The 14,449-nt window shown below is 59.6% G+C and overlaps 3 protein-coding genes across 7 annotated transcripts; 1 reads left to right on the top strand and 2 right to left on the bottom strand.

Annotated features, from left to right (window-relative positions):
• The first annotated feature begins 661 nt into the window (after positions 1-661).
• Positions 662-1,270, top strand: DPM3 (dolichyl-phosphate mannosyltransferase subunit 3, regulatory). The gene is made up of 2 exons (XM_070397594.1): positions 662-744; positions 920-1,270. The coding sequence occupies exons 1-2, from the start codon at positions 717-719 to the stop codon at positions 1,195-1,197; spliced, it is 306 nt and encodes a 101-aa protein (XP_070253695.1). The 5' UTR covers positions 662-716; the 3' UTR covers positions 1,198-1,270.
• Positions 1,271-1,733: 463 nt separating this feature from the next.
• SLC50A1 (solute carrier family 50 member 1) lies at positions 1,734-4,069 on the bottom strand. 5 transcript variants are annotated; one of them, XM_070397592.1, is made up of 6 exons: positions 3,943-4,069; positions 3,576-3,653; positions 3,341-3,464; positions 2,589-2,750; positions 2,200-2,319; positions 1,734-2,133 (listed from the first exon to the last, which is right to left on the bottom strand). In XM_070397592.1, exons 2-6 carry the CDS (start codon positions 3,635-3,637, stop codon positions 2,017-2,019), a joined length of 585 nt encoding a protein of 194 aa, XP_070253693.1. In that variant the 5' UTR covers positions 3,638-3,653; positions 3,943-4,069; the 3' UTR covers positions 1,734-2,016. The 5 variants fall into 5 exon arrangements, with proteins under 5 accessions (XP_070253693.1, XP_070253688.1, XP_070253689.1 ...); XM_070397587.1 differs by having other exon boundaries at positions 3,924-4,046; XM_070397588.1 differs by having other exon boundaries at positions 1,734-2,118; positions 3,924-4,045.
• A 796-nt stretch (positions 4,070-4,865) lies between these two features.
• Positions 4,866-11,069, bottom strand: EFNA1 (ephrin A1). The gene is made up of 5 exons (XM_070397593.1): positions 10,831-11,069; positions 7,033-7,328; positions 6,023-6,088; positions 5,819-5,869; positions 4,866-5,675 (listed from the first exon to the last, which is right to left on the bottom strand). Exons 1-5 carry the CDS (start codon positions 10,920-10,922, stop codon positions 5,563-5,565), a joined length of 618 nt encoding a protein of 205 aa, XP_070253694.1. The 5' UTR covers positions 10,923-11,069; the 3' UTR covers positions 4,866-5,562.
• Positions 11,070-14,449: the final 3,380 nt, after the last annotated feature.

Here is a 14,449-nt window from a genome sequence, read left to right as displayed (position 1 = left end):
AGTTGGTTAGACTCAGCATGGTCCCCATACGCCAAGGTTGTGGGTTCATCTCTGATCAGGGCACATACAGGAAGCAACCACTGAATGCATAAATAAGTGGGACGAAAAAATTGATCTCTCTAAAAAAAAAAAAAAAAAAAAGACAACCTTTGTTCTAACACCTATGTCAAAGCATCATGATTACTTGTCAATGCATTCGTTTTTCCTGACTTCTCCTTGCCTGCCCCTTCCACCCCAGGAGGGGCTGTATGTCTTGATTTCTCTATTTCTCCAAAGTTTATCATGGCGCTCAAGAAACGTTCGAATGAATGAATGAATGAATGAACGAATGGAATTTGTATGTATAGGTGAAGCTCATGAATGATACTGCAAGGTTTAAGGGTGGCCTCAGGCTTTCTTTCTTTTTTCCTTTTTATTGAATTTATTGGGGTGACACTGGTTAATAAAATTATACAGATTTCAGGCGTACAATGGCCCCAGGCTTTCTGCAAGGCCCACGCCAGCTAGGAGCGGGGCCCTGAGGGAGAGAAGCAGGACCGAAGCCCTCAGGACCCAAGCTGTAGTCTCCGGAGCAGCCAGCTTTAACTCAGAGGCCGCCGGAAGGACGTTGGCCACGAGCCTTCCAGGCGCCGCCACGAGGACTACAACTCCCAGAAGGCAGCGCAAAGGCGGTGCGCGATCGGGGGCGGGGCTCCGCACGCTGACGTCAGACCCGCATGGAACCGGGAAGAGCCCGGCAGAGAGGTACGTGTAGGTTGCGGGCTGAATGGAGAGGGCGAGGAGGGTGAGAGCGAGGGCGGAGCGGCCCTCGGGGAGGCGAGATGGAGGGGGCCTGCTGAGGGAGAAGGACAGATGGGACTCGGACGAAACGGGGGTCGCGAGGTGGAAAGATGTCGAGCTCTGCTTGCTCTTCCCGCAGCGACCATGACGAAGTTAGCACAGTGGCTTTGGGCACTGGCGCTCTTGGGCTCCGCCTGGGCGGCCCTGACCTTGGGGGCCCTGGATTTGCCTTCTTCCTGCCGGGAGGTCCTGTGGCCACTGCCCGCCTACTTGCTGGTGTCCGCCGGCTGCTATGCCCTGGCCACTGTGGGCTATCGCGTGGCCACTTTTCACGACTGCGAGGACGCCGCCCGCGAGCTGCAGAGCCAGATCCAGGAGGCCAGAGCCGACCTGTCCCGCAGGGGGATGCGCTTCTGACACTCCTCCAACCCCTTTTACACCCGACAGCCGCTCCCTCCCACCCCCCATTAAAGAGAAGTTCACTTTCTAACTGTTTAGTATGGAGGATGGGGCCTGGGGGTTATGTGTGTACCAAGTGGGAGGCAGACAAGCCACCTGACTGAGGTCAGCCAAGCGTTTACCTTTGCATTCTGCCGGTGTCCCTCCTCTCTGCTCCAAAGGAGGCAGAGTCCCCTTCTCAAGACCTCAGGATGGAAATGTTTCACTTTCCCCGTCCTTTTAGCCCCGTCAGGAAGTGCTTTTTGAAGTCTAACCTACATTCTTCTTCATAACATCCAAGCTCTGTCCTTTTTAAGGCCTTCCTAGTCTTTTCTAGGTTGCTCTAGTTCTTTTATTTATTTTTACCTTTTCCCCTCACACGTGCTCTGGTTCTTTTAGTTACCTTTTCTGAGCTAAGCCGACCAGCCCAAGAATAACTCAGCCAGACAGTACCCCTCTACCCTTCACCAAACCCGGCAGGTTGAGAATCACCGCATAGAGAATGAGCCTTGATGGACAGGGATAGGAAACAGTTTATTTTAAGGCACACTCTAAAGATTTCACCCCAACCCCAAAATTAAAAAATATAATCTCTAAAAAATAAGTGCTTCATCTCCCTGGTCCCACCCACTCTTCTAAGTCAAGCTCTTTCTTTGGTCCCCAGATTCTCAAAGTTGTCTCTTTTCCCATAACCCCTGGCACCGTGCAGCTGGTCAGCAGGAACGGTTGAAACAGGTTGGTTTGCACCTCTTTGGCATCAGGTCGGCAGGAAGGTGTCCTGTGGTCAGGTGAGCTGCCTCAGGTCTGTAGGAGCTGATAGTTCCTGTCTTGCTCCTGAGGGTACTTCCAGAAAAGCCAGAGGCGAATGAAGCTAGTGAGGATTCCTGGGACGTTGGGCACCTGAAACCGCAGGGGCTGCCATGAGGAGAGGAGTTGATTTCCCACCGTGCACACCTGCCACCCCCTCCCTGCGCTGCTTACCATGATGTAGGGATCGCTGAGTCGAAACCCATAGAGGGTCCAGGAGGCAGAGGTGAGGAGGGTGGCAATGGTCAGTGAGAAAGAGAGACGTTGGGTTGATTTGGTCTGAATAACTCTGGCCTGTGGGGAAGGATGAAAGACACTCCTCGTCCAGATACACAGTAAAGCTCCCACCGGGCCTAGTAATTTCCTCAGAACATAGGGCAAATAGCCTCCCCGGCCTTCTGCTGCCCAGCCTTCCCCTTCTGCCTCGCACTCACCCGCCTCGATTGCCCTGTCTCCTCCAGGCCTGGAATCTTCCTTTCCTCTGGAGGGTGAGCTCCAGCCTCTGCTATGGGGGCCTGACCCTTATCTCCCCCACCTCCATGGACACTCCCACTCCCACTCACCAAGTCAGTCAGTGGTGAGAGGTACATGCTGATGGTGAAGACACTGCAGAAGAGGCCCAGCTGCTGCAGCCTGGCCTCAATGTTGGGCACCAGGAGCCAAAAGTAACCAAAACCCAAGACCAGGACCCCCAGCAGGGCTGCAGTCTGCAGGAGCTCAACACCCTGCAGGGGAGAGAACAGCCTGGCTTCTACATGTGCCAGGAGCCTCCTGACCCCCCAGCGGAATGAATTCCTCCTGCCTCTCCCATGCTCCAGTGGGGGAGCCAGCCCTGGTCTGGGCCTCCAGGGTTGCACTTGTCACAGCCCTTTTCCCACCAGTGGCCTGAGCCACCCACCACACCGGAGATCTCTAGGGGAGGGAAAGGTCTTTTCTGTGCGTTTGGTATACACAAGAGGAGCTTAATACATGCATGTGTGACTGAATGGGGAAACAGCTCATCATCTCATTCTCAGCCACTGGCCCTGGTTCTGAAGGAACCAGGGGAGACAAAAGCCCTTTCCCTCAGTGTGTTGAGCAGCAAGGCACCATCCGGGCAGGCAGAGCTACCATTCTTGCCCGAATAAGGGGCGATTGTGAGTCTCAGAAGGCCGGGTCCATGGAGGAAGGAGGACTCCATGGGTGTGTGTGTGGGGGGATGGGGGGAGGCCTTCTAGGAAAAGGTGGCAGTGCCAGCTTGTTAAGTCTTCCAGGAAGCACTGTCCTGCCAGCGCGGCAGGGCAGCCCAGGGAGGGGGTGCAGGGCGGGCCTCTACCTTCCGAGGGCAGTAGTGCAGATACACCAAGATATACAGGGTCTGCAGCACGGCGCCCACGGCGTTGACCACGATCAGGGTGCCATCTCCCTTCAGGGTCCCGTAGCCCAGCCAACTCAGGTTGCTGCAGGATGGAGGGAGGGACATTCGCCGAGGGGTTGAATGTGGGCTCTTCCAGGGTCTCTCCCCCTCCCCCGCAGACAGTCTTTCCCGCCGCAGCCGTCACCCCTCTCACTTGACATCCGTGGTGAGAAAGGGCAGGAACTGGACACTGTCCACTCTCCGGGTCATCCACATGTGCCTGAGGTCCGAGCTGTAACGGTGCCCCGAAGGCAGGGGTGAGCGGGGAAGGCAGAGCCCCAGAGCCTGCACCCTCCCCCGACCACGGCGGACCCCGCTTCCGCCCTCCGCTCCCTGGCCTTGGAGTCAATGACCTGCCTCGCCCGGGTACCCCGGCCCCTCGACCCGATGCCACTGGGACCCCGGGTTCCAGACGCAGCCCGGGGCTGAGCCACGTCTCCGGCCCCTCTCGGGCCTTTCCCGGGTCCTGGTCCTGCCCTGCCCGGCCCGGCCGCGCGCTCACAGGCCCGTGGAGAACATGCCGAGGGTGAAGACCACGCACACCCCGGAGAGCAGCGCGTCCGCGGCGCCCGCCTCCATCCCGCGCCGATCCGCTCCGGCGCCGGGCTCCGACCTGGGGCCCGCCCCTCCGCGTCCCCCGGAAACGGAGCCGGAACCCGGCCTCCGACGCGGGGCGGGAACTCAGGCCCCGCCCCCTGGCCACCGGCCCGCGAGGTTCCCGGTCCTGGCGTCGCCCTCCCGGTCTCCGTCGGCCCGCGTCCTGCGGCTCCGCGCACTAGTCCCGGCCCCGGCGCTCCCCACCCTCCGCGCGCCCCTTGGTCACCGGGACCCCAGGCTCCGCTCTCCCGCGAGCCCGCGTGGTGACCTCAGAAGCTGGCTGGACCCAACCGGACCAGCGCGCTTCCACCCAGAGCTCCAGATCGGAACCTCGGCGGCCCCGGGCTTGGGCGGCCTCCCGTTTGCTGGAGCCTCTTCCCAGTCTCCGCCCTGAACGACAGGGGTTTCAGGCATCACCGGTTCCGGCAGGCGCCCTCTCCCTCGGCCACACCACCAACCTGGCGGGTCCACTGGAACCCGTCTCATGTTGACCCCCCAGACCGACTCTGACCTGCAGCTGGGAACCCCCCGCCCCCGCCAGGTTCCCACAAGTCTCCGTCCCCAGGCTGCCCGGACTCACCCGCTGCAGGAGGACCTGCCCGGCGTGCACAGCCCGCAGCACGCCCTGCAAGGTGGGGTGGGCAGGTCTGCCAGGAGGAACTCCAGAGTGGGGCCAGCCTGGAACCCGAGAGGCGGTGTGGGGAACCCCCGTCCCCCACAACCCCGAGGAGGAGTACCCCACTTCGGTGAGGGGTACGTACTCTTTCTAGAGAGGGCAGCAAATTCAAACCCATCGCTACTGGTATCCTCCAGTAGTTAGTATGGAGGGGCAGAAAAGCAAGTCCAAAAAGACTGACACATCTTTATTTTGACACAAATATAAAAAAATTCCAGTACAAACAACATATTTATATACAAATTCTGTACATCTGGGCCCTGCCCTCACAGCTACACTCCAGGAAGAGGTGGGCACAGCCCCCTGCTGGCACAGTTTTGGGGGTGCTGCCCCCGGGTAGAGGGTGCAGGGCTGGCTGCAGATCTCTCCGAAGCAGCTCCGCACATGGCAGAGGCTGGGGCGCCCAAGAGTTCTGCCTCTCCGGTCCCGGCTCCCGGGCAGGAAGCTCCTGCTTTTCCTTCAGTCCATCCTGGCATCCTGGCTCTTTGCGGAAGGGGCATCTTTGCCAAGTTCAGTGTCCTCCCACGTGACCCCAGATCCCTTCCAGTTCAGCTCCCACTGCGCGCTTCTTAAGCGTCCATAGTTTTGTTTTTTGGTTTAAGGGCCGGAATGGCGGGGTAAGACCTGTCCGGCTTTGTCCGTCCTTCTGAGGTGGAGGCAGGGATGGCACTACCAGGCTTGCCGACCTCCCGTGGGTTGAAACCCTTAATACTGACCCGTTCTGAGGCTGCCGGGTGGCAGCATGTGCATGTGGCGGGAGTGGTTCCCAGCACTGGGGCTTGGGGAGGTGCCCCAGGATCGGTGAGGGGTGCCTGCCCCGGCCTTCTCAGCCCTGTTCCAGTCCTTAGGCGAGAGGTGGCATCTGACGTCACAGGGTTTGCAGCAGCAGGAACGGCAGGAGCAGCACAGCCCAGGCAAACGGGAAGAGGCGGGGGGCAGCACTGTGACCGATGCTGTGCAGAACCTGCACCTCTGGGTCATCTGCAAGCAGAGAGGGCAGAGGCTCTCAGGTGAGCAGTCTCGCTTTCTGGCACCAGCCCTCGGCCCAGCAAGGCCTCCCCCAGTCCCTGCCTCCTGTACCCAACCTCCTCAAGCAGACCCCCTTGTTCGCCCCAGCCACCTACCGGCTGCAATTCTCTTTTCCTGTGGATTGTCATGGGCCTGAGGACTGTGAGCTGAAACACAGAGGTGGCCATAGATCAGGTACTGCACCAGGGAGGTAGGGGTGGGAGTGCTGGGTGGGCCAGGCAGGGAACTCCCCACCACCCCAGGTCATCAGGGCCAGAACGGGGATGGAGGAAGGAGGTTCACAGGGCCCTGACACTCACTGGTTTTGCCATTGACAGTCACCTTCAACCTCAAGCACCGGTCTTCTGCGTGGTGGATGGGTTTGGCTGCAAGATAAACCCACACAGGATTAAGGAAGGGGAAGGAAGCAGAAGTACAAATGCCTCTCTGGCCCTCCTTTCTCAGTCCCTGCTCATTTGAATCCCTCTCCTCCCTCTAAGCTTTGATTCTTACCTTCCCTAGGTTTTGCCCACTTTCTGCCCCATGTTCAGGCCAACCTCCTTTCTTTGGAATAACCCCTGGCTTTGGAGGTGGCAGTGAAAAGAACATGGCCACTGTCCCCTCCCCACAGTCCATCCATCCGTCACTCCTCCCAGCTGGAAGCCAGGCGAGGCCTGCACAGTCTATTCCCCTTCCACGGGCATTTTGTACGCCCCCGGCCTAGGCAACCCTGGAAGGGTGAGGCCTGCATGCATTCTACACAAGCTGATCTTACCACTCTTACAATCTCCCAGTGCCCTCAGGATAAACTCCGTAGCTCCTTTTAGGTCCCTGTGATCAGCCCTGTCCATCTCTCCAAGCTCCTATTTCCCCACTTGAAAGTGTCCCTACTACTCCAGCCACACGGAGTTCCCTGAAGATGTCATGTTCCCTTTGCACGTGTCCCCTCATGTGTGGCCAAGTCCTCTGCTTGTCCAAAGCTCTGGGGAACCAGGGGGCCTTCTCTGAGCCCCCCCTAACCTGGAAGTACCCAGGTCATCCCTCCAGGACCCCTGTGTCCATGTCTCCCGTAGCATACTGCTCTAACGGCCTGTTACCCTGTGTCTCTTCCCAGCTTTGAGGACAGGGACCCTGTAGTGTTTAATTTATCTTTGTGACCAGAGGGCCAAGCTCACTCCACATTTGTAATGTGACTGAACGAAAACAGAATCCAGGGTTGGAGAGGCCCTCTGCGGCTTGGCTCCCCACCAAGCAGGTACCCGGGCATCTGCATCACGCCAGCTGCGTCCCCCGGTATGTGCACCTTCGTGCATGCCTCCCAGGCACTCACAGATGTAGTAGTAGCTGTGTCCCTCTTTGAACTCCTTGCCCAGGGTAAAGGGTGTGAAGCGCAGGAACTTCTCCGACAGTTTCTCTGGGCCATGCCTGGCACTGGGGTGGTTGCACTGCCAGCGGACCTGTTCCTTGGACTGGGGTTGGCACAGCTGGTACTGCTCGAGCTCCACCAGGTATAGTGTATACTGCTCCATGGCACTGGCTGCCACAGAGTCGTCCTCATAATGGGGACAGATGATGTCCAGGTAGTCATTCAGCTGCACGTGGACAGTGTAGTCCTCACTGCGGAACCTGGGCAGGCGCGGAGGGGAAGGAAGCCAGCAGTCACTCAGGAGCCACACCGGAGCCTGGAGTCTCCACATGTTCACACGACCCCCTCACTTTCACACTGGACCCCCATGCAGATGTTCTGACAATCTCAACTCCCAGTATTTACCGATCTTGATCTCTCAAGTATCTTTCCACCATTTCCAAACACCCCTCCACCATCCTTGTGTCCTATAACCCAATAAATAGCATCCACTTAGTGTCTTTTAGGCAACAAAGCACTTCCCATTCCCCCGATATTTACCCAAGGATGGGCTTCTAAGTATTTCCTTAGCTCACTCATCATTCTCTTCTACCCATAAATTTTCCCCCAAATTTATTCTTTTAAAAAAATATATATTTTATTGATTTTTTTTACAGAGAGGAGGGAGAAGGATAGAGAGTTAGAAACATCAATGAGAGAGAAACATCGATCAGCTGCCTCCTGCACACCCCCTATTGGGGATGTGCCCGCAACCAAGGTACATGCCCTTGGCCGGAATCGAACCTGGGACCCTTGGTTCCGCAGGCCGACGCTCTATCCACGGAGCCAAACCGGTTAGGGCTCCCCAAATTTATTCTACCAGGTGTTCCTTTAAATGCTACTGGACCCAGTCTGAGACCCTACCGGCCCATTCCATCCTCAGGATCCAAGCAACCCTTCCTCTTTACCAGGCTAGCACAGGCCCCAACACCTTTATGTCTTCATTTCTCTTACTCCTTTCATTTCCCGCCCTCTCACATTGCATATATCTCACATTTCTCAGCTTCATTTCCCCCCAAACCTCCCGTATACCCAGGCCCACAGATAATGCCTGAATCCTTGAAGTTAAATCACTTTCATCCATTCATTCATTCCCCTCAAATCTCTCCTTCTAGCTACTTAAAATGATGCTCAGGTCTCCTTGTCCACTTTTCTCCAAGCACCCACAACACCATTGTCCCTTTATCTGCAAAAGCCACACAATCAGCTGTGAGGTGAGCTCCAGAAATGCGGGAGTTCTCAGATCTGAGGTTGCCTCTCCTCCCAAGGTGGAGCCAGCTCCCCTCCCCCAGCCCATTCCCTCCAGGCTCCGCAGGCTCCAGCCTGACTGCCCACCAGTCCCTCCCCCCAGCTCCAGACACCTGGCTCCAGCCTGGGTGGGGTCCTGTAAGGGGGAAAAGTGCCTCCTCACCTCCCTCTCCAAGCTGGTCAGCTTCTCTGAATTCCCCTAAGCACTGTCAGCTAGAGACTCAGCAGACTTGCTGCCAACTTGCTACAAACCAAAGCCCTGGGCACGGGTGGTGGGAGGAGTGTCAGGAATTAGGCCAAGGCCTTGGAGGTGGGCACCCACTGCCCAGTCAGCATGACCCCTAAGAGGCCTGGCCTTGCGTTGGCCTGTCAGTTCTCAAGCTAGGCTGACCAGGGCCCCTCCCCCACCCTGGAGAGGAGAAGGAGAGTGAGAGAGGCAGGGAGAGAGAGAGAGAGAAGCAGAGAGAGGCTTTTAAAATTCCTCTCTGGAGAGATAAACATAGAAGCCATTTCAGAACAGGTATTTCAGCTCTGGGCCTGGCATCCTTCCCCCATTCCAGTGAAGGGCACTGACTCATTCCTCATCCACCTCTGCCACCCTCCCTGGCATTCAGGAGAGTCCGTGAAAATTTACCTTGTCAAATGTGGACCCCAGGATGACACAGTGTCCACTAGCCCTGGGCACTCGCCCCCAGGCAGAGGGGGCTGGCAGGTCTGAATGGACAGGGTACTTGTCCCTCCAGCACCAAGGAGGCCCGTGCCCAGCTCGCAGTAGCACCACCCTTCCCACGCTGCCCCCTCCAAGATCCCAGGGCCGATGGATGCTCGCTGCCCTGAGTCACTGTGCCAGCCTCACACCCGCCTAGCTCCTTGCCACCTCATCTTTGGCCCTCAGCTGGGCCTAGCTTGGCTGCCCGCGGACTCCAATCTGGGCTGGCTTCTCTTTAGTCCTGGGTATGATCGGGGTACAGGTGGCCAAGTGAACAGGGCAGAACTCTGCTTGGTGGGGGCACCCGTCACTCCCTTTCCTGGGGTACAATCTGCTCCACTCAGGACCCTTTTGACTCTTGTTCCCCATCTGGGAAAGGGGGGCAGTGGCGTCAGGGAAGGCGCGGAAAGGGGCAGGGAAGAGGCTCCTTCCTGAAAGAGAGGAAACCTGGGAGCTTGGGAACGGAAAAGGCCAGGGTCACCCCCTCCCGACTCACGGCTTCCTGTCCCCTCCTCCTCCTTCAGCCAGCACCTGGCATGGGCATAAACAGGGACTTTGCTCTCTCCCACTAGGACAAGATTTGGTCAAGGAAGCAAAGAGCAGACAGCAAGGGGCAGACAGCAAGGAGCGGGGTGGGGGAGGGCTGACTGGGCCGCCCCCTTTAAACCATGGGCAAGAGGGGAACTGCCCTCTGGGGTTGGCAGCTAGCTGTTCTCACCCAGCATGCCACAGGCACAGACCCTCTCACCCAGCAGTACTGCTGCAGGCCCAGAGGAAGCTGGCACAATGTCTCCAGTAGGGGGGTTGGGGGGCGGGGGGCAGGCGAACTAGGGCTGGGGGTGGCCCAGCTGAGTGTAGTGTTTTTCCTGACCCCACGCTGTTCAGCCCTCCTCGCCATGCTTCTCCCTGCCCCTCCTCTCCTGTTTCTCCACAGATATTGTTCCCATAACTTCAGAAAACTCCAGGGCGAGAACAAAGGGTCCCACGGAGCTTCTTCTGTCCAGGACCATTTGACTCGAGGCCCTAAAACTGCCCAGGAGGAATTAACTCCTCCCTGCCCGGAGCCCTGGGTGACCTTTTAACCCCTTCCATGCCGTCTGAACCTTTCCCATGACCTCCCTCCCCCATCTCTTTAGTTTTACTACGTGAGCCTCGTAAACAGATGACTACCTTCGCCTGCTCACCCACAGCGCGTGCCTCACTCCTGTCATCTCTAAAGATCCCTTGGTGGGGAACTTCCCACCATCCCCTTAGGTACAAAATGAACCTTAATGGCGCAGCCCCGGCCCCTCCTTGAGGGGTCCTTCTGGGATTACAGCGAGCATTCGGCTTCCTCCTGGTGTCACACCAGGTACCTGTCAGTGTGGGCAGATGCCCAAGTGACAGACAAGGAGAGGGGCACAGGCTTTGGTGGTGGGGGGACCGGCCACAAGGGCCCTGCTGGCCAGGGAGGGTGGTTGGTCCGTGCGGGAGGCAGGGTCAGTTCAGCATGGGTGCCTCGCTTCGGAGAAGGAGAGGTGCCACCGGGAAGGAAAGGAGGGACAGAAATAGAAATAGGAAGCAGACACGGTCAGGTTCCTACCCTGGGTGGCCTCCTCCCAGGTCTGGGGGAGAAGTGGGGGAAACACATTTAAGGAATCCCTCCCGCCTCTGGTCGCCACCCCAGGACTCCAGTCAGGGTCTGGCTGGAACAGTCAGCCTGGGGTCAGCCTGGGTGCAGGGGCAGTGCCACCGGACGCCCTTGTGGGCCGGAGACTCGGGCTTACTTGGGGTTTGAACTGTTCCAGAAGACGGTGTGGCGGTCGGCAGCGGCCAGACTGTAGCAGAGACCCAGGAGCGGGGCCCAGAGGAACTCCATATCGCGGGGCCCGTGCAGGCCGGGCGGGGGCGAGGGGCTCGTCAGGGTCCGGGTTCCCACTGGCTTTTTTCTCCCCGGCGCAGTCGGCTCAGCACTCAGATTTCGCAGTCGGCACAGGGCTCACCGATTTGGCTCCAGCGCCTCCGGACTCCGCCTTTTGGGCCAGCGCCGCCCGACACCCCGCCCCGCCCCCCGCCCCGCCCGGCGCGCTGCTGCCCTGGGGCCTGGGGACTGGGGAGGTGGAGGAGGGGAGCGCCGGCGAGGGGAGCCGAGAGCGCGACTGCGCTGGGGCCGATCCGCCACGAGCTGCGTGTGCGCTCACTCGCGGGTCTGTGAGCCGCTTTCTGGGCCTGTTCGGGGTGGTGGGTCTGTGTCCCCCCCGCAGAGCCGCGTGCGGGAGAGGGAACCGGCAGCTCTGCGAACACGCGGGGGCGAGACCCGGCTTTTGCGCGCAGCGCGCGGATCTTGCCGGATGCCAGGTGGTTGACAGGTCCCGCACGGTTCCCGAGCTGCCCCTCCCCGGCTCCCCGCGTTCCCACACTCTCCCCGCCACCCCCCAGGGCCGGGCTGCGCTCAGCTGCCCCTCCTCAAATACGCGGCTGTTTGTTTTTGTTGGGTTTGTCAATGTTGTCTTTGTTCGGGAGATTGTGTCATCGCCTAGATGCCGGGAATCAAGTGTGACCCCGAGTGACCAAGTGTGTAACGTGTGTGGCCGGGGGTTAGGGCGCACCTCTGTGCCCGCGAGAGAGGGAGGCGCATCCTGGGCCCGCGATAGGGTTTGCTTCTGCTTCTAGTGCGCCCTTTGGCGTGTGCGCGTGTGTGTGCGTGTGCGTGTGCACACACGTGTGCACCGTGGAATGGGCTCTGAATGTGGACGGTGAGAATCTGAGCATGAAGAGCGACTAACCTCACACGTGCATCTGGCATGTCAGACCCCTGTGATGGTGTGCGAGGGTGAAAGCATTTGGATCCGCCACAGCTGCGTCTGGGGTGGGGGAGCGTGTGAAACTTGGACGTGTGTTTGCTAATGCGGTACGAAGAGGAAGGCAAAGTGCACAGGCCAGCAGGGGGTGTGGGGCAGGGTAGGGGGCAGGAGTGTTTACGTGGCGTCCCGGGGCTGGGCAGTTGGGTCTCCGAATCATCAGGCTCCAGAACCCAGCTCGGCCCCCTCCCCGCGCCCCGTAAACAAACCCATTGGAATTCGCTGGTGCTGCGGGGAGGGGGGGCGGAACGCTCCTCTCAAGGGTCTATAATCGTATGGAGGGGAGTCTGCCGCCCAGCTCGCGGGGAGGAACGGCCGCGCAGGTGCTGGATGGGGCCGGCGTGTCTGCGGGGAAGGGCCGAATGCTGTGCGCCTGGCGGCTGGTGCGCGCGCCCCCGGTAGGTGTCGGAGTGAGTGTGCGCGCACCCTGGCCAGCCCTCCACGCAGCTGCGCAGCGCGGGAAGCCGCAGGCTCCGGGCCCCCCCTTGCCCCCCGGCCGGCGCGGGCCCCGCTTCCCCGGTTCCCAAGCCGTTTCATCCTTCTCTTTTACGGCCAGGGCTGGCGACAGCCCCTGTAATTACTCAGGGCCCGGACGCCAAGGCTAGTCCTGCACTGACCCCGCGGGGAGGGGCCTGGGGCGGAGGAGGGCCCCGGCTGGCTCCCCGCCCCGCCCCCCCCCTCGGGGCGCAAGTGCGTGAGGTCGGACGTGCCGGGCGGACAGTAAATATTTACCCATTGCCTATTAAGGTCTAGAGATCTAGACCTAGCTTTGCGCGCCTTCCCCCCTCCCCCCCGCCTCCACCCCCTGGCTCGCTCCTGCCCCAGGAGACGTGCCCAGCCCGACGTTTTACCGACCCGAAGCCCGCCCCTCCTGCCGGGGCCGAAGTCTATCCGCCGACCATCTCCAGGGCGGCGCCTCACGCGCTTTTTACTCACCTGGGAGGTCACCTGGGTGTCGGCCTCCCACGTGCCCAACGAGAGATTATCCCGTCTGTGTCCCATGGAATCGAAGCGCCACGAGGGCAGGGCGTTTGGTGTCCTGCTGCACTGCCCACGCCTGGCACAGCACTGGGATACTAGTAGCAGGTCAATAATTGTCTGTTGAGTGGGTGACATCACTGTTCAGTTAAGGTACTTCTACCCACTTCCTGCTCTGAAAAGACACGGGAGAGGGGTTAAGGAGGGGAGCGGAGGGGTGATGGCAGCTCTACAGAGAGGGTAGCCCAGGGTTGCCCCCCGGAGGAGATGGTTTGGGGCACATTCCCCCTTTTCTCTGATTGATGGGACTGCAGGGCGGGAACGCGTCGGGTCCCTCGGCTGCGCTGCTAGGTCGGGCAGGTTCAGGCTCGCTCCGCCGAACCCGGCGGGGCCACGGCGGCTCCCCGCCCTGCCTGCGTCTCGGTGGAAAAAAGGTGTGTGTGTGGGGGGCGGGGGGTGCTGGGGACTGGAAGCACGAACGGAACACGGAGCCTCCTTCCCCGGCTTGGCGCTTTCCCCAGCATTCTCACTGCAGGCTTTGATCTCATTACTCTTCTATGCATATATCTTTGTGTTTGGGGGTCGTGTTTCAGACCTAATGGGGCACCCATTAGGAGCCGGGTGTTGTAATTAGCCTCGAAGGTAAGGCGGCGACTAAGATAACATTCCTGCCCTTGGGGAGCCTCCGGACCAGTAGGGGAAATAGACAAACCACTATTTACACAGCAAACTTGCCTGGGAGCGTCCGAGCGCAGACTGCGGATCCACACGCCAGAGCCGCTGCGCCGCCTGCTGGACGCAGAGGGGAGTTGCAGGCACTGCGGGACCCAGACAGACAACAGGGAGATGCCCAGACACTCGGCCTGAAGACCAACCCACCGAGTTCCCTCCCCCACCGCAGCCCCCAGCCTGCCCGGGCGGGTCTCGTCTCTGGCTTTGGGCTACCTCTCACCGCAAACCGGTGCGCTTGTGAAGGCTCTCGCCACCCCAGGCAAACATCTGTGCTTAGTGGCGGGAGCGGTCTGAGGTGTCTGTCTGTCTGCCTGTCTGGGAAATTCCCCTCCTGGGCCTCCCTGTGAATTTCTGAGACAGGATTAACCCTCAGAGGGACAGACTGTCCACCTCTGGGGGCACTGCCCGCCGGGAGGCGCCATTTCCAGTCTGGAACTGGCAGAGCTTCTTGATTGCTACTCCCTTACTGAGCACCCTGTGGTTGGGGTGGCAGAGCCACAGGGTCCGGGGCCCTGCTAACCTGGCCCAGCCCCTGAGGGTATCTTTAGACAGTGTGGTAGGGGTGGGAGGCCTGAGCCTCTGTGCCGTTCCCTCAATGTCATTTTGAAAAATAAAGTATGTGTTTCCCACTTTATTAGTTAAGTGTGTATATTTCCCACTTTATTAATAACTAGAGGCCTGTGCAGGAATTGGGCACGGGTGGGGTCCGGCTGGCCTGCCCCGTCAGGCCTATCTCGCAGGGCAGGGCGGGGGTTGTGGGGGGGGGGGGGGTGCTGAGAGGTTGGCTGGCCAGCCTGCCACCTGGTCCAACCTCCAGTGGAGGGGACAATTTGCA

This window comes from Myotis yumanensis, unplaced genomic scaffold (assembly GCF_028538775.1).
Source record: "Myotis yumanensis isolate MYYU_CA2020_CCGP unplaced genomic scaffold, mMyoYum1.0.hap1 SCAF_17, whole genome shotgun sequence".
Taxonomy (NCBI): domain Eukaryota; kingdom Metazoa; phylum Chordata; class Mammalia; order Chiroptera; family Vespertilionidae; genus Myotis; species Myotis yumanensis.
Note: the sequence above shows the minus strand (reverse complement) of the source record. Positions and strands in the feature narration are given on the sequence as shown.

Excerpts from the sequence above, each read along its gene's own strand:
- DPM3 (XM_070397594.1), top strand. The coding sequence starts at position 717 with ATGGAACCGGGAAGAGCCCGGCAGAGAG. Across the intron at positions 745-919 it reads GGGAAGAGCCCGGCAGAGAG|CGACCATGACGAAGTTAGCA; the intron begins GTACGTGTAGGT and ends CTCTTCCCGCAG.
- EFNA1 (XM_070397593.1), bottom strand. The coding sequence starts at position 10,922 with ATGGAGTTCCTCTGGGCCCCGCTCCTGGGTCTCTGCTACAGTCTGGCC. Across the intron at positions 6,089-7,032 it reads ACACAGCTACTACTACATCT|CCAAACCCATCCACCACGCA; the intron begins GTGAGTGCCTGG and ends TTTATCTTGCAG. Across the intron at positions 5,870-6,022 it reads GACTGTCAATGGCAAAACCA|CTCACAGTCCTCAGGCCCAT; the intron begins GTGAGTGTCAGG and ends TCTGTGTTTCAG.
- SLC50A1 (XM_070397587.1), bottom strand. The coding sequence starts at position 4,000 with ATGGAGGCGGGCGCCGCGGACGCGCTGCTCTCCGGGGTGTGCGTGGTC. Across the intron at positions 3,654-3,923 it reads GGCATGTTCTCCACGGGCCT|CTCGGACCTCAGGCACATGT; the intron begins GTGAGCGCGCGG and ends GCACCGTTACAG. Across the intron at positions 2,320-2,588 it reads TCTCACCACTGACTGACTTG|GCCAGAGTTATTCAGACCAA; the intron begins GTGAGTGGGAGT and ends CCTTCCCCACAG.